Source organism: Carassius carassius, chromosome 27 (assembly GCF_963082965.1).
Source record: "Carassius carassius chromosome 27, fCarCar2.1, whole genome shotgun sequence".
NCBI lineage: Eukaryota > Metazoa > Chordata > Actinopteri > Cypriniformes > Cyprinidae > Carassius > Carassius carassius.
The window spans coordinates 6,326,108-6,350,349 of record NC_081781.1 but is presented as its reverse complement, the minus strand read 5'-3'; the positions used below and the strand labels follow the sequence as shown (position 1 = coordinate 6,350,349).

The 24,242-nt window shown below is 37.4% G+C and overlaps 2 protein-coding genes across 15 annotated transcripts in view; one reads left to right on the top strand and one right to left on the bottom strand.

Annotated features, from left to right (window-relative positions):
* Positions 1-24,242, bottom strand: part of LOC132106544 (gap junction Cx32.2 protein-like) — a 324,589-nt gene that overhangs the window by 46,158 nt on the left and 254,189 nt on the right. The window lies entirely within an intron of this gene.
* trdn (triadin) overlaps positions 6,671-24,242 on the top strand; it is a 44,991-nt gene continuing 27,419 nt past the window's right edge. For 11 of the 14 annotated variants that reach the window (XM_059512311.1, XM_059512318.1, XM_059512316.1 and 8 more), the window contains exons 1-7: positions 6,672-7,035; positions 9,742-9,951; positions 10,780-10,818; positions 15,153-15,206; positions 17,054-17,180; positions 21,203-21,231; positions 22,746-22,772. In XM_059512311.1, the coding sequence (XP_059368294.1) occupies positions 7,020-7,035; positions 9,742-9,951; positions 10,780-10,818; positions 15,153-15,206; positions 17,054-17,180; positions 21,203-21,231; positions 22,746-22,772 (502 nt within the window). In that variant the 5' untranslated portion in view covers positions 6,672-7,019. Of the gene's footprint in view, positions 7,036-9,741; positions 9,952-10,779; positions 10,819-15,152; positions 15,207-17,053; positions 17,181-21,202; positions 21,232-22,745; positions 22,773-24,242 lie in introns of all 14 variants that reach the window. The other 3 variants (XM_059512314.1, XM_059512308.1, XM_059512313.1) reach the window with 3 other exon arrangements.

The window sequence follows — 24,242 nt, the reverse complement described above, 5'->3', positions numbered from 1 at the left end:
CAGGCGGTTTTTGAGATTCGCCTTCGAGGGCCAGGCATACCAGTTTGCAGTCCTGCCATTCGGCTTGTCCGTAGCTCCTCGTACGTTTACGAGGTGCATGGATGCAGCGCTCGCTCCTCTCAGACTCAGAGGCATACGAGTGCTGAATTATTTGGACGACTGGCTGGTTCTGGCCCAATCACGAGCGGAGCTCGTGGACCACAGGGCTGTTTTACTCGATCACCTCGAGAAGCTCGGCCTCAGTGTCAATTGGGCGAAGAGTTCGCTGAACCCCAGTCAGACGATCCTGTTTCTGGGTATAGTTCTGAACTCGTGTTCCATGACGGCGCGACTGTCACCACAGCGCACGATGGGCATTCAGCGCGCAGCGAGTTCTTTCCGTCTGTCAAAGACAAAAACACTGTCAAAGGATGCTGGGTCTCATGGCCTCAGCATCTCCGGTTCTGCGGCTGGGCCTGCTCCGCATGCGCCCCCTGCAGTTCTGGCTGAAGGCTCGGGTGCCGCGCAGAGCGTGGGCGTCTGGCCGGCTGCATTTCAAGGTCGATCAGAGCTGTGTTGCGGCTCTAGCACCTTGGACGGCGAACGGCTGGTACCGATCAGGTGTAAGCCTGGGGACTTCCCCGAGTGTGAAAATGGTGTCGACAGACGCCTCCACTTCGGGATGGGGAGCGCTGCTCGAAGGCAGACCGTCCTTTGGCCTATGGTCAGAACGGGAAAAGCTCCATCATATCAACTGCCTGGAAATGCTGGCAGTGGAGAATGCGCTGACGCGCTTTTGTCCCCATATCAAGGATCACCACGTCGTAGTCCGTTCGGACAACATGTCCGTGGTGTCCTACATAAATCGCCAGGGCGGTCTCGGGTCCCGAAACCTGTACAGGCTGACGGAACGCCTCCTGATTTGGGCTCAACGTGCGCTCGCTGAGAGCGGTGCATGTGCCTGGACTGCAGAATCTGGGTCCAGACAGGCTGTCCAGAGGCAATGTCCCTACGGGCGAATGGTCTCTACACCCGCAAACAGTTCGGCTGTTGTGGGAGAGATTTGGCATGGCGGAGGTGGACCTCTTTGCGTCCCACGAAAACGCTCACTGCCCCGCATTCTTTTCCAAGAACGAAAGCGCGCTGTCACGGAAATGGCCGTGCTGCCCGCTTTATGCGTTCCCTCCCGTCTCCCTCCTTCCGCAGGTGATAGAACGGGTGAGAGAAACGAGATGTTCAATACTGCTTGTGGCACCTCTTTGGAAGAACCAACCATGGTTCCCAGATTTGATGCAATTAGCAGATGTCGCCCCATGGCCGGTACCGTTGAGGAGAGATCTCCTCTCGCAGGCCAGGGGCTCGATTTGGCACCCTCAACCGGAGTTGTGGTCCCTCCATGTATGGGCACTCAACGGTTACCCGCTGATCTCGCAGTGGGAGTGCTAAATACCATCACTCATGCTAGAGCTCCGTCGACACGACGTCTGTATGCCTCGAAGTGGTCGGTGTTCTCCAGCTGGTGCACAGCTCGAGGTTATTCACCCCTTAGTTGTGAGGTGACGGAGGTCCTCTCCTTCCTACAGGAGCTGTTGGATAAGGGCAGAGCCCCATCCACGCTCAAAGTTTATGTGGCGGCCATCGCGGCGTTTTCTGAAACGGCGTCCGGTCAGTCAATAGGAAGGAACGATTTAGTCATCCGGTTCCTCAGAGGAGCTAGGAGGCTGAATCCTCCCAGACCTCCGTCAGTCCCTATGTGGGACCTCGCGGCGGTTTTGGAGGCCTTGAAGGGTCCCCCTTTTGAGCCTATCCAATCGGTTAGCCTTCAGCATCTGTCGTTCAAGACAGTATTCTTGTTGGCTCTCGCTTCTGTGAAGCGTGTGGGTGATTTGCACGCGCTCTCGGTGAGCCAGTCGTGCTTGGAGTTTGGGCCCAATGACTCAAGGGTCATACTCAAACCTAGGCACGGTTATGTGCCGAAATCCCTCAGCACACCGTTTCGGGCTCAGGTTATTGCCCTGTCTGCCCTGCCGGTGTCAGGGGAGGATGGAGACTCGAGTCTTCTTTGCCCTGTCAGGGTTTTAAGAGCTTATGTGTCTCGCTCTGCTGCCTTTCGGCAGACGGAGCAGCTATTTGTCTCATTCGGTGGACGTTCCAAAGGAATGGCTGTTTCGAGACAGACTCTATCCAGATGGATAGTTGACGCCATAGCGTTAGCTTACGCTTCCAGGGGCCTTCAGTGCCCGTTGGGCGTCAGAGCACACTCCACAAGAGGCGTCGCCTCATCGTGGGCGTGGTCTACTGGGATCTCCTTGCAGGATATATGTATGGCGGCGGGTTGGGCCTCGCCGTCTACATTTATCAGGTTCTATAACCTGGAGGTTCCCGCCTTGCAAGCAAGGCTGCTGTCGGTATAGAAGAATCAGGGCCCTGAGGGGAATTCTGAATTCATGAGCGCTAGGCGCTGCCGACTGTTATATGGGCAGTATTGCGTAAGACCCGCATTGCCACATTGGTCAGGCCTTGCCTCGGCTGTGTGATGTCATATTGCCGCATCTACGGATGCTGCTAGATATGGGACGGAGGGTTTTTCCCCCTTTTTTCTGTCCCGGACTCTCTGTGAGTCCCTCAGGTGACTGTGCACTGTAAATCCTGGGCGTTGCTTCAGGTTTATCGGTGTGTGATCCCTGCGCGCACGGCGTTTTACATCGGGTTCCCGTAGCGTCTTAGCTAAGACGCAGTACGAGAGAGCTCTCGTAAGAGAACGTACTCGGTTACTAAACGTAACCTCGGTTCTCTCTAGAAGAGCGAACGAGTACTGCGTTCTCTGCCGTGCGTACGATTCACTCTGGTTCGCTTCGGCGATGAAATAAATCAGGTGAGTCAGCCTTTTCGAGCTCCTTTTATAGGTTGGGCCACACCCGTTTCGGCGGGAAGTGGCAAGAAGGGCGCGAAGCGCCCTTATTGGTCTGATGTTGCATCAGCCTGCGCTCGATAGGCTGTGCAGTTGCCGCAGAACAAGCCAGTGAGCGAGCGAGCCGTCTCGCCTATGGCTGTGTACTGCTGCAAATGCGCTTTACAAAAATACAAAATTAAGGATAATTTTTTGCTTCAGTATTTCGTTAAAAGAGACTTTTCCCGTAGCGTCTTAGCTAAGACGCAGTACTCGTTCGCTCTTCTAGAGAGAACCGAGGTTACGTTTAGTAAACGAGTACGTTTTTCATCAAGAAATGAGATTGTTTGTCTTAAATACTTTATTTTTTATCTCAAAGGGGGCTGCAGAGACCACTGTTCACAAGGACCTGAAAATGAAGAATATGAGCATCTATGTCTGCAATGTTAGTGTTAAATGTTTCATGTTATGTACACACTGTACTGTTAAGGTGTTTTACTAACCAGCAGTTTATAAGCTAAGGTCATGCTTTAATGCAAGAACACCGATGTTCTTGATAGTTTATACTGTCCAGCTCATTGCTACTGTTTGTATATGGCTTGTGACAAAAGTGCCTGTTAACTTGATATTAAAATGTTTTAATATTATGTATGTACAAAGTAAAAAACTATACTGTGAAGGTGTTCTACTAACCTGCACTTTATAAGCGGATACATATGTTATTGGTTGTTTACACTGTACAGCTCATTGCTGCTGTTTGTATATGGCAATTAATAAATGTTGGAAATTGACACAGTAGCTAAGCAATTCATTATTTGAAGCAGTTTACACTTCCAAAACAAGAAAGGGCAAATTGGTTAAAATTAATAAATCAGAAGACATTAACTAGTATTTTTCATTTAAATGTTACCTATTTTAATTAAGTTTAATGTGTGTAATATGCTAATATTTTTTACATTGATTGTACTCAATTTATTGGCTTTTTCTGAAAATGCTACTTAATATTTCCGCATACATTGAAATGCATATTATTAAGTTGTCCTTACTCAAAATATCAGTTAGTTCACTAAACTTGCAAAAAGTAGTTGGAAAATGTTGTCTTAATTTTATTGAGTTAGATCCAAGTAACAGTTTTAACAGTGTGGAAAGATAAGTTACTTTCACTACTTTTATTAAAGATTAAAAGTAGTTAAGCATCTGCATCTTAGTTTCAGTTTCATTTGAGGTAGTTTGCGCGTCGGATTGCTGAAGAGATACTCAGCTACTTATCCACTGCAATGTGTGTTGCACTAGCACTGTCATATCTCGCTATAACATACAGCTTATAACACGCTCTCACCCATCTTTATTTATTTTATTTTTTTTTTTACATTCGGGGAGGGGTAAAATTCACCTATGTAGTTTCAACAACCAGATGCATTTACACTTGTCCAGTCTTGTCTGGAATGTGACCCAGACCACATCCTGAAGTGGTTTGAGCAATCTATCTCAAAAGCATTTCGAAGGGCTTTTACACCTGTTTTTTTCACAATCATATAGCTACCCAAAACATACAATGCTACCAATATAATCCAATCCCCAAATCAATGACTCTTATGAGTCGGTTCTTTTTAGTGTATAAAAAAGTAGCACAACCAGTGTAGTGTGATTTCCAAACAAATTTCTTCTGAGTCTATACTTTTTAGTGAAACAAAAGTTATTGAAACAGTAAGGAAACTGGAATCTTTTAGAGGAAACCAAACCAAAACTGTTAAATTATTTTCAGTTCCCTTCCTTAATCAGTGAACCCTGATTTGTTTTTCTACATCTGTTCCTAATCTTCAATTGGTTGTTGCAATGACTAGTTATCCAGCTTCTACTTTTAACATGGCATTCAGACAGCACTGATGATTGAGCCGTCTGCAAAACAATGCTTTTTTCTCGCCTTTGCACCACAGGTAGGGATACAGATAGTTAGTCAGACCTTTGGCAAAGTCTTGTCTCATTTCAGGGACTTGAGAAGCTATTCAGAGAAGCAATATTTAGATGTAAATCTGGCTGATATAAAACCTTGCTATTGTGAGATAAGGAGGTCACAGATGTCATCGCAATGTCTTTTATGTGATAGCTGTTCAGAGATGAAGAGCTAGGATTGAACCCTGAGGTGACATAGCTGCACACTAAACAGGACAGAATGTGTCTACATCAACCTTCTCCCAGCGTGGGCTCCGCATGCACACACAAACACACGCACATACGAAAAAAACACCCATGATTCGCATCACAATGCCAGTCATTTTTCCTCCTCATTGCACCCGATTTCATCAGACCTGCATGTTTCATCTTGACCTGCAAAAGGGTTGAATGACTACGCCAGCAATGCAGCGGAGTGGGTGAGAAATGCAAAGCTTCTGTTGTATACTAAGCTCCGAAGGGGTGAGACTAAAGATGCAAGTTTGTCTTCATGAATATGGGTCTTCCAGTAAAAGGAATAAGATTTTTTTTTTTTTTTTTTTACTTTTAGTGGCAATGTAGTAATGTTTTGGCTATTAATGGGGAATGTCATGGGGAAGTTGTGGCCTAGTGGTTAGAGAGTTTGACTCTTAACCCTACGGTTGTGGGTTCAAGTCTTGGGCCGGCAATACCATGACTGAGCAAGGCACTGAACCCCCATCTGCTCCTTGGGCACCGCAGCATAAATGGCTGCCCACTGCTCTGTGTGTGTGTTCACTGCTGTGTGTGTGTGTGCACTTTGGATGGGTTAAATGTAGAGCATGAATTCTGATTATGGGTCACTATACTTGGCTGTATGTCACGTCACAAAATTATTTGTCTTTTTATTTAGCCAGTGCAGCTATTGTGGGATGATGTGGGTCAAATTTGCTTGAGTAGTAATTTGAGATTTTAGTATGCTGTATTTTAACTTTAGTGTTTAACGTTCCTCAAAATATAGCTTTACAATTGAAGACTCAAAATGTAAGTATTGTAGCATATAGTCCATGTGTTACCTTTAACTTCACTTGTGTGCTACTGTACTAGAAGTTGAGAAAATCTTTTAACAGCCAGATATAATTTTTTTTCTGCAAAAATAAATAAATAAAAATACTGATAACTCCTCTAGCACTAGTGGTCATATCTAAAATTTTGTCCAATAAAATATTAGCAATAGCAAAGAAAGAGAATGACTCTCTACAAAAAACCCAACTCCCTGTTTCAATAGGACCTATTAACTAAGAAACCTGTTCTTGTCAAGCAATTTCATACAAACCTAAAAGCACACTCATGTTTTGACATCTCAAGCCTTTCCCTATTCCCTGAAATATGGAGAAGGTACAGCTGAAAGAATAAAATGCAATTTGCTCTTTAAAGGTCAACTTTCAAAATGTTCCATTTGCACGGTTTATGAAAAAGGTTTTGCTTGATTTGCATGAATATTTAACAAGCCACTGTAAACAGCTTAACCTGAGTTTATCACGGGCTCCGTTTCTCACACGCATTCATTTGCTTCACTACTACTTCCCAATCTTAGCTAAAAATCTTTATTAAAGAGTTATGCAGTATCTCATGCTTTTAACGTATAACATGCAATATTTCATTATGTAAATTAGCAGAAAATGGTGCTGAAATGGATCAAAACACATTTCAGAGATGCAAGATTTTCTTGTGTGCGGTTGCCTTCCGCACACTCACGCGATGACAGCCCAGCTCCTCTTCAGGGGTAACACCCCTGGCCTAAAAAGGCAAAACATAATGCCGTTGCTGCCGGGGACTCTAAGAATAAACCACACAGTCCAGTCACAGATAAGGTTACCTTGAAACCCGTCCTCCCCTCTCTCCCATGTTTCCTGACCCACACACACATCATGGGCTGGTAACAAACATAAGGATAACCTAGGGCTTGGTTTGCTCTTTTAACAGCCTAGCTTTGTTTTTTTCCCCCTTCCTGCTGGTACTTGGTCCCAGCTGGAAGTGTATAGTTCTTATCCTATGTCACTTTAAGCAACAGGTGCCATTTTTGTCTACTTCCTTGTAGGGGGCCCTGGCACAAGCACAAGTTTTATTGGGACTCTAACAGCAAAGGCACAGAGAGCCACTGTGGTGCTTTCGATCGGAAAAACTATTCTGGACCGGGGAACTGAGTCTTGAGATTGTGTTTTCAGCCTGTTAGTGCATGCAAGAGATGGAAGGTACTGTAAAATTCATTTTCCAGTAACATTTCTAAGTGCATTTAACAATAAGGTGTAAGTAAAGCAATTGTTAGTGTATGAAATGTAAATTATGCTACTAACAGTATACAGTCAAGTATTGTACTTTAACTTAGTCACTTAGTCAAGTTAACTGTCTCTTAGACAGCAACCATCTGCTTTACAGGGGAATTTTATGGTTGAAAACTGCTAAAAATACACCATATCATATGGCTTTATGGGAATCTGTAGTCCTTTGAAGCAGGCCTCTAATATTGCAGCTTTTTAAGGGTTTTAAGGTAGTGTTATCAATTAAAATAGTTAAATCAGCTAGAGGCGGAATATATTTAAAGGAATAGTTCACCCAGAAATTTTAACTTAAAATTTATTTTTAAATTGAATGAATAAATCACTCACTGAAAATATTTGATTAAAACAATGATTGATTTACAAATCAACCATCACAACTTCTCTCAAGAGCAGCAGCTGTCAAGATAATCAGTGAAAAACAACTGTTTCACAGTTATAGTGTGACTTGAAAACTTGGAATAAAGTTATAGTAAGCTCAAAAGTGGTACACGTGACAAAGTTCCAGTTTCTCTTCAGAAAATATTCATTGATATTGGAGTCATTTAACTCATGGATTTAGATATGTGGTATTCTCAAAAATGTTCCCCAAGACATTGAAACCCTGTCAGTTTCCAAACCAAAAAAGGAATGCGTTTAAAAAGTTCGAAACCTTTTTAGTCATTATCAGTGACTTGAGATAGAGTTCCAAAAAAAAAAAAGCCAATTATTGATGTCAAGGGCCTGCATAAATGAGCCCCAGTCTTGCGTGAAATGTCTTGCAAAGAAAAAAAAAATGTTGCAAAGACTTAAAAGTAAATGTGATATTCTGATTAAACTGTGAAAAGTCTCTCAGATCAGCCTGAATAATTCATATTTAAAGTGACACTTGAGGGAATAGCAGCGCAGAGTGTTTTTTATGCTGACTTCATTGTCTCAACAGCTCTCGCTTACTAACCAGGGTTTAGTTTCCATGGATATCCACACACAGATCTGAGAAGGACAAGGTCTCATATTAGAATACGCAAAGAGAATTTTATGTGCCACCTTCCGCCGCTGTTCAGTTTAAAGTGAAACGCCAGTTGAAGTGGCATTTGCAGTGTTGCCATGGAAAGATTTCTCCTAAGCCTTTTGTGTACACTTTCTACGATCTTATGTTCTTATACAGATACTCAAATTTGTAGACAATCTGCAATTGGCGAAGTCATGATTACACCGAAAGATGCAGGATTAGTACAAATCACATGCAACTAAGAATATGGTGTCTACAAAAATCTTCTTGAGTCAGCATTTAGATGGGACATGTATTCCTAAGTTTGACAACAGGGACAAATGTGAAGAGTTGCAACAGGTGGTTTCAGCTGACACTTTTGGCATGTAACAAAACCCCTGAACACACAGACACGTCATTAAGTTCAAGCAAAAGTGGAGCCAGTGAAAAATGTTGGATCTCTGGGCCAACAGAACCACTGCCTTGATCTTGGCTCAGATTCACAATAGATCCTCCACAAATTAATTTCTGTAAACACAATCACAACGGCTTGCTCAAGAATGAATCATTTACCATGATTCAAGTCAACAGTATTGGCAAAGATCAATCAAGGGGTCTTGTAAACGTAGCGGCATATTTAAAGGTTACGTGTGGTGTATGTTTGGACTCTCTGAGCAGCAATTCAGACTGAGCTGCTGCAAGAATTTATATCACTTTAGAAAAGAGGCTTTCAAAGGGGCTCCGGCCAACAGATGACACAGCGCCAGCATTCCTCATGTGGCCTTGGAGATGTTTTAACGATGAAACATTGCCATTGCAGATGTGTGCCCTATCTACAGACAACAAGTTCAATTCAATCTCTCTGCCAGGCAATGCATTGATAAAGACAAAAAGCAAACATTCATCTGCTGTCTAGCTGTCTTTGTCTTCATAACTCTTTGGTCTTGTCTGCACAGAGAGTGAGCAACATGACAGAACTTTTAATATAATGTGCATACAGTAGACAGATTCCCTGAATATATTTGAGCATAAAAATTTTTGTCTCCATAAAATATGTATGTGAAAAATCATACTATTTCCAACATATTAGAAAACAAGGCATCATTTCCATCTCATGTGTTAAAAAAATTGTGTTGGAATTAAAGTTGCAGCTGCTGAGGCTCATTTATAAAACATAAATTACTCACTGTTTGAATTGTGCAGACAAAATACCCTTTGTTTTGTCTGTAGATGCTCTATGCAGACAAAATAAACTTTGTTTGTAAACTAACAACCTCAGATGCCTTATTTCTGGGAGCATCAACATATCAGATGGTTAAGGGAGTTAATAGTAGCAAATGTTTTCGTCCGTTTTGTCACTACTATTAAAGTCAATCAGACCCAAACCTTTTATTTAACTCCAAGAAGAATAAAAATAGTATGAAATTAATCCATGAATTGTATATTGCAGGTATATTGTTGAAGTGGTGCAATCACTTTATATGATGAATATTTTGATCAAATAAAACCAAAACAAAGATTGTAACAAACTTTTGTAAATCAATGAGGAGGTTGGAAAAGACGAACATTTAAACACAATTTTAATGGTTTCTTATGGTTTAACCGGTTTTGTTTGCATTCATCCATTTCTGAACCTCAATTTGTCCCTACAGCACGGTCCTCCACCACTACGACTACCATAGTCGAGACTAAGAATGACCTGAGTGCACATCCCACACGTTCGTCAAAACGCACCTTAACCGATGACCTGCACACTACATTCAGCTCCCCCGTGGCTTGGATCCTCGTGCTGGCTCTCATCATAACCTGGTCAGCCGTGGCGGTCATTATGTTTGACCTGCTCGACAGCAAGGGTCTTGAAGGTAGGTTCAGCTCTCTTATCTTGGTCCCTTCGTTGGAAAGTTATTTTGGAACAGTTTTCCTGAAGAGATGATAGGTTTGACGCAGCAGTCAATTATTTTATTGGTTACCTGATTGAGGGCTTTATATTATTTATTAACTTTTGGTAAAGTAAAACAGGACAGAGGAGGTGTTATTGGATGCTTGGACGAGTCTTTACAACGTGATAAAGCCCCGAGCTTGTTTTCTTGCTGGAAGTTTATCAGCAGTGCCACAGGGCAAACTTGCGAGGCTTCTAAAAAGAGTGGGAGGGAGGGATATTGACTGGATCCCGATAGCAATGAGACAAGGATAGATAGGGTGTCCCGTTGGCTAGGCTGCTATCAGCCACCGCTGCATTCATGTGGAGTCAGAGAAAAGTCCTTGTAGGACACCATTTTACCTTGTATTACCACCTGATGATACATTAGAATCCATTGTTGATGGGTGCTGAATTGCTTGAAGTTGCAGTCATCTGTTCCTCCATGTGTCAGTAGTTCCATAATGACAATTGTGAACACTTCAACTGTTTGAAAAAAATTGTCATTGTTTAGCTGGATTTATCACTGTCATTGAGATCACATCTCATTCACAATTCATTCCATCACAAGCTCTAGAACACAAACACATTAACCCATTTTGAAAGTATTTCAAAAAGGAAACATTAGAATTCCATTGTCATGTAGTTCACTACATGATTGCACCGCCCCACATTAGGGGTCACATTTACATTTACTTATTTCTAATAAGTTTCCCTCCTTTTTCCACCCTGTCCATCACCATGTGTCATCCTGTTGCCATCCAATAAAAAGCCCATACATTATACTGTGACGACCCCTGTTTACCACCTGGTAAAGACTCTCTGCTTGCAGTTCAGTGCTAATGCTAGTTTTTGCGTGTGCATGTGTGTTTTCCTGCATGCAAACAGGGAGCAACTGTCACTCTCATCTCAAACATTCGTTCAGACATGCAAATTTACTGAACCATGTAATCTGTCTGTCATGAACACAACATTACTTCCTCTAGACTGTCATGCATTCCATTCAGTGTGACACTACACCTTGGACTTTATCCTAATGGGAAAGTGAATTGTGGAACTAAGTTCACTTTGAAAGCAGATTGCACTGTGCTTTAAAAAAGTGATTGCTTCAGATTTCAGACATCTGATTGGGTTTTACATTTTCTTCAAAAACCTCTGTGCCAATGAACGGTGCCATTAATTTTCTCTATACACCAAAAAGAAAGATTAATCAGAATTTTTGTCTTGCTTTCCATTAGTAATATCTAAACACCTATAAAACAAGATAAATTTACTTCATAAACAAAAATAACAAAGTAAGACTTGTTTTGAAAAAATGCATCTAAACCACTAGCAAAGAGGATGATGTCCTCTTTTGAGCATAGTTCACAAATTTTCTTACACTTCTGATTAAAACAAGAAAAACACTTGCAAATGGGGTAGTAATAATAATTATAATAATAATAATAATAATAATAATAATAATTCAAGATAATTATTTTGAAAATCTTAATACCCAATTTGCTTCAGGTATATTTATCTTGTTTGAATATTTAAATCTGTTAATTAAAATGAGTCTTTTGCTTTTAAGGAACAACAGTTAACAGTGCATATTAAAAACGAAAAAAAGGTGTTGTGTCACCAGAATGTACAAAAGTGTTCATCTTTCATATTCCCGTGCATAAAATAATGGTTTATTTTGGTCCCTAAATTAAACACACATTTAAAAAAATATTTAGGTGTTTTTTTTTAGTAATTTGTAGTTCCAAATGTTGTTGTACATTGAAATGCAACATGAATCTAATTCAAGCTCAAGAGACAAAGATATCTTCTTACCCATTATATGAAGAAAAAAAAAATTATATATATATATAAGCTAAGTTAATCATAAACATCATAAATCAGACCTCAGTATGGCATCATCAAAATGCTTGCAGCACTGATTTCATCAGAACTACAATAACATAAAGGGAATGAACACCATTTTTATTCTAAGTGTAAAATGCTTTAAAATCATGTGCATGCAGCAAAGACATTAACTATAATCTGAAATTCTCAGAACAAAAATATACAAACTTTTTAATTCAAAACAGTGGACTGTATATCGTTTGAGAGACTTTAAACCATTGTTTTATTTGAGCCAGCATGACATCAATAAGCTTTGTGCCAATTGCTCCCTTCCACCCTATGATATCCAACTTCCATGTGTTGGTGTCTACTTTGCGATATTTCTTTCAATAAGCCTCAAATTATACACTACAATCAATTAATTTTTCTCTAACATTGATTACTATGCTTTGAAAGCACTGTAGCGTGTCTTAGTTTATTAACTGTGTGGTATTGAACGGCAACTCCTCTTTGCCATGCAGAATGATTTGATTCTTTTTTCATTAAATGCATTGAGCAAAACAATGATATTTTACCTGTAGAATATTAATGAAGTATTCTATGTTGCAGATTTCTCACATTCTTTACAGGAGAAGGAATATATACTTTAATTTCCCTCTCAATGTGCAGCTAAGCCTGGAGAAATGGCGATGCGGAATCATGGGGAGGAAGTTGGCGCTTTGGCCCGTCTTAACACAACCTTGCATTTACAGAGTCTTTACCATTTGCCTTCAGGTGGTCTATGAAATTGGTTCTCAACTGGTTTTGCTTCAGAACCCAAATTTTATAATTGCACATGAAGACCCAAAACAGTTTTAAAACGGTCTACCCCACAAAAGTAAACAGAATTATCCATAAAAACAAATAATAATATTATTTATTATTTATAATATTATTTATTATTTATTATAGGAGTCGGTCTTCATTTTGCTAGCTGTTTAATTTGCACCAGAATCCCCGCCAGCTGAGAGCCGGTCTACAAAACAATAAAATGGAAAAGAAAAAAAAAACACAAGAGAACGTGTATTTCCAGCAATTACATTGAATGGCAAGAATATTGTGATGACAATAAAAAACTTTTTTAAAGGTAAAAGACACCAGGATTATACTGACACTGCCACAGATGACAAGTAATGATGTACAATAAGCCATTAAAATCCACACTGTGTATAAACATATAATATATACATAGTTCATGACTGGTAACAAACTTATCTAGTTCCCTTTACTGCTGGAAAGCTGTGGTCATGAAAAGAGGACTCAAGCGCAGAGGACTGTGCAGTAGTGAGGGGTGAAGCTTCACTCACTTTCAAGACAGGATTCAAAGACCACTGTGTTCCCCTGTGCTGTGACTAAGATTCTGTTGGGAATCATTCCCCTCATGCCTGTGGAATAGTCTAGTGTCCTCTTTTTGCCCTGGAGCCTCAGTCACATGACTGGTCTATGCAACACTTTAATACTAAGAACAGATTAGATCAGCATAAGTGATACACATACTAACTTTCTAAGCAACTGCATCAGAGTTCCTCAAAACATTGATAAAATTGAACTAAAGTACAAAATATTGGTAGCTTTAATAAATGTAAATAAACCTTATGTTTGTCTGTTATACTGCTTTCTGGGACTTTGCCAAGTAGGACATGTTCTTTCATTTCTTGAGCAACAGTACGGTTAACCTACCATTTAGATTTTTCATTTGGCAGCATGTCCTACTTGGCAAAATCATAGACAGCATATCATAGCCATGACAAACTGCAGAGCTAGATTTTCAAATATGCAGAATATTATCATGTACAAGAAATTGATTTCTTACCACCAATGACATTCCTGCAAAAAAAAAATCTCAATAAATTTTCAGTCTTGTTTTCCATTATTTTTCATACCCGTCAAATGTCAAATAAGTAATTAAATAATAATTTTCTCAAAATAAACAAAATACATGGTTTTAAAAAACATTAGCAAATAAAATAACTACATACAGATACATATTTAATAAATATTTACTTGGTAAAAAATCTTATGTCTATATTATACTAGAAGAGGATGTTTGGGCAAAAAAAAGAAAAAAAATCCAGATTAAGAAAATGATTTCTGCATTGATTAAGAAGAGCAGACCCTCTGCACTTTGTCCTCAAGATATGTATAAAACATGAAGACATTCATTCAGTTTGAGCTCACTGTATCTTTTCTTAAGCATTCATCTGTATGGCTTTGTGTCTCTTATATTGATTTCATTGGTTCAGCAGCATTGCCCCTAGAAAAATGTCTATGGTTCAGATATCTGTTATAGCTCAAGAGATTTGTTGGAATGAACAGTTATGTAGCTATCAACTGTCGTCTCCGATTTTTTCTTTTTAGGAAAAAACAAAAGGAAAGGAAAACAAATGTCATGCATAAACACATATAAAATGTACTGGGTTATATATAGCATGTTAGATTTTTTGCTATCTTGGAAAATCTGATCAGCCTGAGACACAGCTGGAGGGGTCACATTAAAGATTATAGGTTATTCCTCTAAAGGAAACGTATATGAGAATCTGGAGGCATATGCAAAAGTTTCCATTTGCTCTCATTTTAATCGTATTGCTGTCTAGAGATATTAAAGAAATATAATTTGTAATTTTCCTTACCTGTGAGATTATACGTCACACTCAAGCACCCAAAAATTTAAAATGTTGTCAGTTTTGAGTGTGAGAGCTTGGAGGGCAATACTGAATTTCCATAAAGTAGGTTAAAAAGTTAATCAAACAAATGTCACTGAATTCATCAGTATTGCATTAGCATTTCTATGTAACAGAGATGTCACAATTACATTATGAGGCTTGAATTCCAATGCAGCCAGAAGCAGACGTGAGAAAAGAGAGAGTGTGACAATTAAATTTGCCATGAACTAGTAAATGCTGTAAAACAAAACAAAAAAATTATTATAATACAGTGTCTTGTATAACACATTCACACTATATGTATCCTGCCTCTACCTGTTTATTTATTTATTTTTTTGCAAAATGTTAATGTTTGCGGTTTCATTTTCAATCAGCTGAAGTGTTTTTGTAATCACTGTGACGTTGATTAATACCATATGTCTTTTTTCATACCTTCCCTGTGATTTTGTGCCATAAGTGTGATTGTGTTTTATTTATAATGGTGGTTAAATTTCCCTGATTATCCTGCCTACAGTTTTGAGCGTGCTCAGTGAAGACGACCCAACGAGAGTGTGTGTGTACAGTATGTGTGTGTTACTATCCCACACTTCTGCTTCTGTGTCTCTCATCCTAACAGGACCTCAGCCACACCGTGTCAGGAAAACATTTAAGGAAGCAGGCAGCCTTAGAGGCAAGCCATCTTATTTCTTATATCTTACTGAGTGGTCTTAGGCAGCAAATCTGAAGTAGTTAATTAAATGACTAAACCGAGGTCATTCTAAGGTACTAGAAACAAAATTAACTGTAAATTTAATTTAGTCATCCTAAATGGCATCTTCAAGCAGCATTCTTAACAGAAATAACCCCTTTATAATGTCAAGGTAAATGTTTTAGTAGATCTATAAATGTGAATCATGTGAATTATTAGTGACTCCTTTCCCAATTTAATCTGGAGAAAAGATATTCACATGTCGATTTCACAGAAAAACACTGCAAAACCAGTGGTGCGAGATCTTTTTGCCTGGTCAATGGAAGACAGTTTATAACTCAACGTTTTGCAACTAAAATAGCTTTACTGCCCATCTAATGTAATTTAACAAGCTGAGTTTAACACATGCTTGAGAAATTTAGAACTACTACAGATTATAGTAGCTGGTTACCAGAATATTTTATAATCAAATACTAATTTATTCTAGCAGTAGTGAACATGAGGGTGTTTAGAGGCTATAATGGAGGTCTGTGGAGTCTGGAGTCTGTGCATGCTGTCACGTCGTCACCCCTGCATAATGGTTTCTGGTAAAATGGCTTTGACTCGGGTCATGCTGTTTGCCTGCTGATAACTGCAGACAGACAGGCAATACAAGATGATGTGCGAAATATGATGAGCATTCCTGTAGATGGGCAGTTGAAAGCAGGAAAACCCAAAAGTCTCCATAAATGAAAACAAGTTTTACTGACTTGGCATTTATATTTGTAGCTGTATATGAAACACAGATGCACTTTTCACTGCTGAATTTGGAAATCATCAGTCTGTCTTATTGAAGATGTCATTCAGGGTTGATAGCACATACACATAACATGAAAACAAGAACTTCATACAGTACATGACCAAAAGTATGTGAACACCTGCTTTTAATGAAATACATAAATCCAGTACACCATAAAATTAAAGTGATAGTTCAGCCAAAAGTGAACATTTTGTAATTGTTTACTCACCCTTTAATGTTGTTCCAATCCTTTGTGAGTTTCTTTCTTATGTTGAACATAAAATAAGATATTTTGAAGAATGCTGGTATTAAACATTTGATGGTCCCCATTGACTTCCATAGCATTTCTTTAGCTTACTATGGAAATCAACGGGGACCAACAACAACTGTTTGGTTCTTCAAAATTCTTCAAAATATCTTCTTTTGTCTTCAGCTTAAGAAATTGTATTCATGTATTTAATACAACATAAATATTTTCCACGTGTGTATATATATCTGGAAAACATTTATTTATCTATCCAATATAACAGTAAGAAAACCAAAGAAACGTTTTAATCCCATATTACATAAATATACTATAAATATGCTCAAATGCACACTTTTTACTGTTAAACAAGTGCAGGACTGTTAATAATATATTTAATGAAATTATATTAGAATAGAAAAATAATAATAATAAAAAAAACTATATCATGATTTCTAGACTATAAACAGTTTGGAAAATGTAACAATGTCCAATTCAAGCATCAATAACTACAACAAGAAATTAAATTCCAATAGAAAGTCCATGCTTTTGAAACATATGGTTTGAGGGTTCAGGTGTCCACATAATTCTGGCCATATTAGAGTATTTTGTATGTCATTTTTTTTTCATTTTTAGATGTTACACAGATAAAGATCTTTACGTGGTTTTGAAGAGCTTTAACAAAAGACTGTGACAGGTTTGAGGTTTTTGCTGTTGTTAGAGCTGGTTTAGATGGCTATAAGTTAATGTATATTGAGCATATGGAAATATGTGTCTTAAGATGCCCTGTCTAAAACATGCTCTTAGGGGGTATTCAGCACATCAGCTCTGATCCCATGAAGGCGGTGAACGAAGCCATGGACGACACAACCGATTGGATAACATCAATCTTGACTTTTATGACTAATTTGGTAGCACCGGAAGAGGAGGAGGAGGAAGGTATATTCAATTGTTGTAGCCTTCATCCAACATTAGCAGCACGATTACATAGCAAAGTGTTTACTGTAATATCAACAGCATCTCAGAAACCACAGACTAACCCACAGCGGTTTGATCTGACGAGCCATGTGTACTAATAGGTCTTATTAGAAATCTAAGCTCGCTTTTATGGTCACATTTTCCCCTTCTGCAGAATAAACCTGCTTTAAATGGTTTTCCAAAGGGATTAAATATCATGGATTATATTTGTGTCAATATCTTATTTAAAGCATTCTACATTCTGACATTATATTATAAGATCAGCTAGAAAATTCTAAATGATGTGTTTCATAACCAAGAAATATTAAAGGATGGGTCACTATTTTACAGCTTTACACTACAACGAAGAGTTTTGAGAAAGTGGACGAAGAATTTCTACCAGAAACTGTCAGCCCTAACTCTGTGTGCCACATGTGTGATTCTACAAAATAACAATAAAAATACAACAAAACAGTATCACATCTCTGTCATTAATCTCTCACGTCAAATCTTCTTGGTTTCTTTTGATAGTATAGTTATTCAGTGTTAGATTGACAAAGACTCACACATAATTGGTAAGACTGATTTAAAAATATTTTCATTTAGGAGATACATGTAGAAACTTACGAATAAGAATACAAGCACTAGCAATTGATCCAAAGAGGACAACATAAGTAATGCTACTGTACAGAATTTCATTTAAGCACTAGGACAGTATATATAGAGAATAGATTCAATTATATAATAAAAAATATAGTGTAATATAATAAAATAATAATATAATAAGGTTATAAAGATGGCTAAAGTTATGTTCTGTGGTGAGGATAAATATAAAAAAAAGTTATTGATCAAGATTGTTTTCTGTTTTCAGGGAAAACATTTAATTATATTAGACAAAATAGTGCGAGTAAAATTGCATAAGAGGTTTTAGAGAATGTATCTTACATCTATTTTTTATGTAATTGTAATTTTAAGCAAACCTTTCAAGAAAACGTGATGATTATAATAATAATAATAATATACAATTAATTCAATATTCATTCTCTGAAAATAAGTCTTAACATCTTGCATTTTTAAGTACACTGAAAGAAAGAAACTGAAAGCACCCACAAAAAAGGTGTAGAAATAACTTTTTTAATTTCACAATTACAAAGACACAGCACATTAAACTAATATGACATTTTAAAGTAGAAAGAGTGAAATAGTATTTTCTTTCAAAAGGTGCTCTTATAGTATTTATTTTATCTTATTAATTCTCACTTTTAAAAAAAATAATTGTAAAATTATTGCTTTTAAGATTTTTACTATGTATATTTTATTGGAAAACAAGAAAACAATACGGATTAAGATTTTTTTTATAACAAATGATGCATTATTTTGATCAAATCAAATAAAAGGAGTCCTTTAGTAGACCTTAAAATAAAGAAAAACTGTCACAAAGGGAGAACAATAAATCTCAGAAAATATTAAGAAGCAAAACAACCTGAGATATCTCAATCTCCCCTCTTTTAATTTTGGAAGCTAATGGGTCATTGTGGTCTCATTGAGGGCAGCTCATATGGCCCCGTCTTCAACCACAGATGCACTTAGAAAGGTCATTAACAATGTTCATTAGGTGCTCAATCTCCTCTACTTTTTACCCTGATTTTGTATCAAGTTTAGATTAGTGGAGTTAACTTTCACCTGACTTCTTTGACCTTGAAAATGCTTCACATCTGTTACAAGACTATCCAAAGAGTACCCATACAGTGAGGGTTTAGAGGCTTGTAGACTAGTAAAATAGCAAACAAAGCTGCCATTAAACCCAACTCTTTTATTATAGGCAAATATATGCCTATTTGCTTTAATCTAAAGAATCTCCTAAGATAAGTAGAGTCTATTAAGATTAAATAAGGCCTATGAAGTAATGAATCTACATTTTAATGGAATTTACATTCTGGTTAATTACCAGTGACCACAGAACTGTAATCAATTAACACAACGCCTCAAGACTCATCATTATAAGCATTTTAAGATCTACATGATTTACATTACTACATTTAGCTAGAAGTATATTTATCATTAGAACACACGCGTTTGGAACCATCTAGTTGAAATACAGCAGAAATAAATGTTTATGGGACTGTCAGAGAACAGTACACATATTCACACTTTCAGAAACATTCATAAAGAGAGCTCAAAGCAGAGAGAGAGAGAGAGACACAATAGTGACATTGCCAAGATTGTTGAACCAATAACACGCTTGGCTAAGATTCCTAATAAAAGTCACCTTGAGGTGATCACTTAAAATAAATGCATGTGGACTGACTGCCACATTGCCTCAATAGCTCCAGACAGTTATCAATGAATCCTTTTTAAATTGATGGTTACCTAACATACCAGCAGCATTTTATGTAGATCATCTCAGCAAAACAAACAAACAAACAAACAAACAAACAAACAAAAAAAATGCAAGAATGCAAGACTACACAATAATCAAAACATGCACATAGACAACTTATATAGGCCTATATATATTATTTTTGTGTTTACATATATAAATATCAGTTTGTTATATATAACGAATGCATAATATCCCAGAATGCTTTACTAGTGCTGGCGTTTCACCGTTTTATTACTACCTAGAAGGATAGTGTATTCAAACTATGGCTGAAAGGTGTGTTTACCTGCAGCACTAGGTCGTTCACGAGCAGCACGTGCAGGTGATGAACTTCATAAAGACCTTTCCATGTCTGCCAACGATAGGATTTATTTCCACGTGTTCTTTCAGATATTGTTGTCTCTCTGTGTACTTTTTCATTCCGTGTTATGGCGCGAGAAAGCGCTCTAAAAGAATTAGTGCGCGAGTAACTGATTCACTCTTCTGAATCACGAACCGATCACTCATTAAACCATTATGCTCTGAACGATTAATTTATAAGAACCGCTTTGAAAGTGTGATTCATTTGAGAATCGGACCTCGCCTAGTTTTGATTCTAAAGTTACAGTACCGAACATACGATAAGGTAACTGAATTAGTGTGATGTAAAATGTTCTTCAGACAACAATTTATCAATAAATTAAAAAAAATAAAATAATTAAATTTACGGTATCTGTGCATTGCCTATTGGATTTCTTTGAATTGATTCAGTAAAGCAACATCCTGTGAGGTGTTCCAACGTTTTTCTAGAGTCTATGGTTCCAACACAACTCTTAATATAGTTATATTTACATTTATTTGTATGTAGGCTATGTATGTACAGTATGATAGTACTAGTCCCAGTGATGCATTCTGGGAAATTCTTCCACCTTGTTCTAAAGGTTTATTTAAATATAATTAAATATATAAACTCAATACAAATTTCCATTTAGGTTTCAAATCAATTGTCAATTGTGAATGGTGCATAACCTGATTTACTAGCTACCGTATAAACTGTAATGGTAATTTATGAACATCATGAGCACAGATATCCAAAATATAACAACATTTCATAATCGGTTCTAGAAATTAGAAATGTCAAATCAGGAAAAATATTACTTCAACCCTCTATATAAATCCACCATGCTTTGCTGTTCAGTTGAATACTGACAGATGTATTTATGGACCACAGTAAAACAGGCTCGGCAGATCAAATTGCTCAGCATACAAACAAACTGATTAATTAATCATTTTAATTTTACACGAATGCATTTAAAGGCATGAAGGTAGCTTCACAATAACTTTAAGATTTAAACCTGTCATGTGCAAATTAAATGTGTGTGTTAAAAAAAGATAGAAAAGACTGTGCTGTGTGTGTGTGTGTGTGTGTGTGTGTGTGTGTACTTGTGTTGGCATGCCCTTTTTTTCTTTTATTGAAGTTCTAGAGGCTAGGAATAAAGTGCTGTGAATTGCAGACAATCCTCTTTCCCTCTCTGATCCACATTTATAATTTATTTACCCCTCATCAAAGTTTCAAAAGATCTATTTTGTAGGTTCTACTCTAACACTGTCTTCTGTATTCCTTCCTCCTCTACCAATTTAGGTGAGCATCATTTTGTGAGGAAAAAAGGTTAGTATCAAACTCTGGGCTTCACTTTGGTCATGTAGCCTACACAAATTAGAAATGCATCATTTTAAAAGTGCACTTTGTGATTTTTCCAATATTAAAAATGTTTCACACATACAGTAAATAAAGTAAAACCAAGGTGAGATGAATAATCTAGTCATATCTTTAAGGGTAGGACAGTGTCCGTGGCCTTCTGCACATCTTTTATTCATATAATATTCATATAATAGAGCTTTTCCCCTTGGTGACCTTGTGAGCTGTACGTCCTTCTGCATGGTATTCTAAAGCATTTATTCTACATTTAAAGTGCCGCATGAAAGCCTTATAGGGTGTGAAGTGCTGTTTGGCACAAATAATAATATTCAGTAAGACGTTTTGAAAATTCATACATTACTGCTGAACTAAATAAATATGCATATCTCTCTACAAAAAACTTCTCACATTAGGTCAGTGAGACTTTCAGCTGGTAATTGAGTAAGTATTACAAGCAATATTTAAAGAGCAATTATTAGTTGCCTGGGAGGGTGAATATTTTGTCCGTATCTGGGCTGGTAATGTTTATATATATATATATATATATATATATATATATATAATTTTTGCTGGATTTGGAGTATCACATACAAGGCCATAAAATAGTGTTCTCCCAAAGCAGTGTAAATGATCAATGATCCTTTATGATCTTAAATAGATGAACTCACCCTCAAGTTGTTCCATACCCCTGTACAGATTTTTTCTTCTGTCAAAAAGATGTTTTGCAGAATGTAGTCGCCACTGTATCTCCATACGATGCAAAGTAAATGGTGACTTGCAACTGTTAAGTTAAAAAATTCATAAAAGGGCATGAAAAAGCACATGGAACAGGCTGAAATTCTGATTACTAAGAATTTTCTACTCTGTTACAGCCATTGACATGCCAGATTTGTACTTGTTCAAATAGCAGAAATGAAATATGAGAGGAAGATATGACTATAGTGCACCAGTTTTCTTATACTTTAATGCTGCTTTTTGTTGTTGTTGCTGTTTTTCGATGGGTTAAATGCAGAGCACAAATTCTTAGTATGGGTCACCATACTTGGCTGAATGTCACTTCACTTTTTGAAGTTTAACATCCTGTGGTCAGCATTAACTTTCTTTACAATATATACATGAATATACTGTCCTAAATCTTCTTTTGTGATTTACCATAAATAAATAATTAATTAAAAATAAAAATCATAGGGATTTGGAATGAAAATGGTGGGTAAATGATGGAGGAATATTCCTTATCCCTTTAATTATGTTATTATTAATTATGTTTAATTACATTACTAAGTCAGTATCATGTTTAAAAGTATGTCTCAGTGGCAATCAAAGGTCACCACAGGCAAACTTTTTCTAGAAAGCCCTGTTTTTTTGGTTCCTGGCATCTCTGACTTAGAAACACTGCCGCATAAACAACTGCATTTTTATACCATGCATTAAACCTCACATTAATTTAATCAGTTGTTCTTATGTTCTGTGTCTTTCTCCTCTAGGAGAATTCTTGCCACCGAGGAAAAAAGGTTTGTGTCTTGAAGTGCGCTTGATGAGATTGAATTCATTAGAGAATACATAAACCATCAGCATAACAGATAACAGTTTGCTTGAGTCTGTAATTAACACATTTATATTACATTTGCATTAGGAGGGCAAGCATTAGAGTATTTTATGGAGATTGATTGTGTTGTTACATTTAGTGCCATTTATAATCTTTTCCCTTTGTTTTCACACACCCTAATTATGCTCCACATGCTAATCAGTGTTCAATAAAGCTGCATGTATTTGTTCATTAACATCTTCATGAAATGATCACTAAGCTGTCTCTAAATGGTAAAGCTCTTGCAGAAAGCATCTAAACACAATTATCAGTTTCCGGCACTGCAAATGTTTGTGAATAAAAATAGTCTCACGTATATGTATAATAAAAGTCTGTATTTGAGTATTGGCAAGACATTGTCTGTCATTTGTCATATTAACACTTAAGGGAACTCATAACTTGGTGTGGCCCAGTTTTGCTTTAAAGGTACAGTCCATAATTGCTGACATAGCGACACCTAAGAGACCAGGAAATTAGCTGTGCACTCCTTAGACGTATGGGCAGTGTCACTGGAGGAATATGATAAACCATAATTATTGTTCTAAGAAGATGCTATACGCCCTGCAGTCACACAGTAATTTTAGCTGCTGTGAACTGCCCTTTTGCAATGCATTTTTTTGTACAATGCTCAAAGAACCTCATAAAGATGCAATGATATGGTTTAAGACTGCTGTTTTCCTTCCTGTGTAGAAAGAGGAAATGGGACATTTTTTTAAAATAACTACTTATGTATTTTTGTGGGCTAAAACCTGGAAACCAGTTAGCATTTTAACCCTTCTGGTTCCATCATCCTGAAGTCAATGGCATTTCTGAATGGATGTTTGGTTAAATGCCTGAAATAAGGTCTGTGGTTAACACAAGCTCAACAAACTAATTTTAACCTTTTATTCTAAGAAGAACAACACATCAGTAATACCTCAAAAAGATGTTTTTTTTTACTTGTCTTGAAAAAGGCAGTTGTTAACCACTGCATGTGACTACAAAGGTTGTCAGGAACATTATGCCTAACAGAAAAAAATAACATCCATTCACTAGTCCGCTTTTACAGCTTCATTGTGTTAATAACTATTCCATCTCAATAGAGACAATGTTTTTTAAGTAAAGACTTAAAGAGCAGCCAGAAACTTAATGGTGGTGATGCTGAAGTCATGAAACCATGGTATAGTTTGTTTATAGCTTACATTTGGCTTTTTACATTTGCCAATTGTATCAAAAAGTTGTGTTCATTCGTGAAGATTATCAAAATGTGTAAGAATCATAAACTTTGTTGGTCATTGAGCTTATTTTCTGCAATAATCCAAAAGCCAATGGCAAGGGAACCAGGGTGATTCTAACTTCTGGGTTAGTGTTCAAAAATACGTAATCACCTCAGTTGTTAATATGAATTCAAAACTGT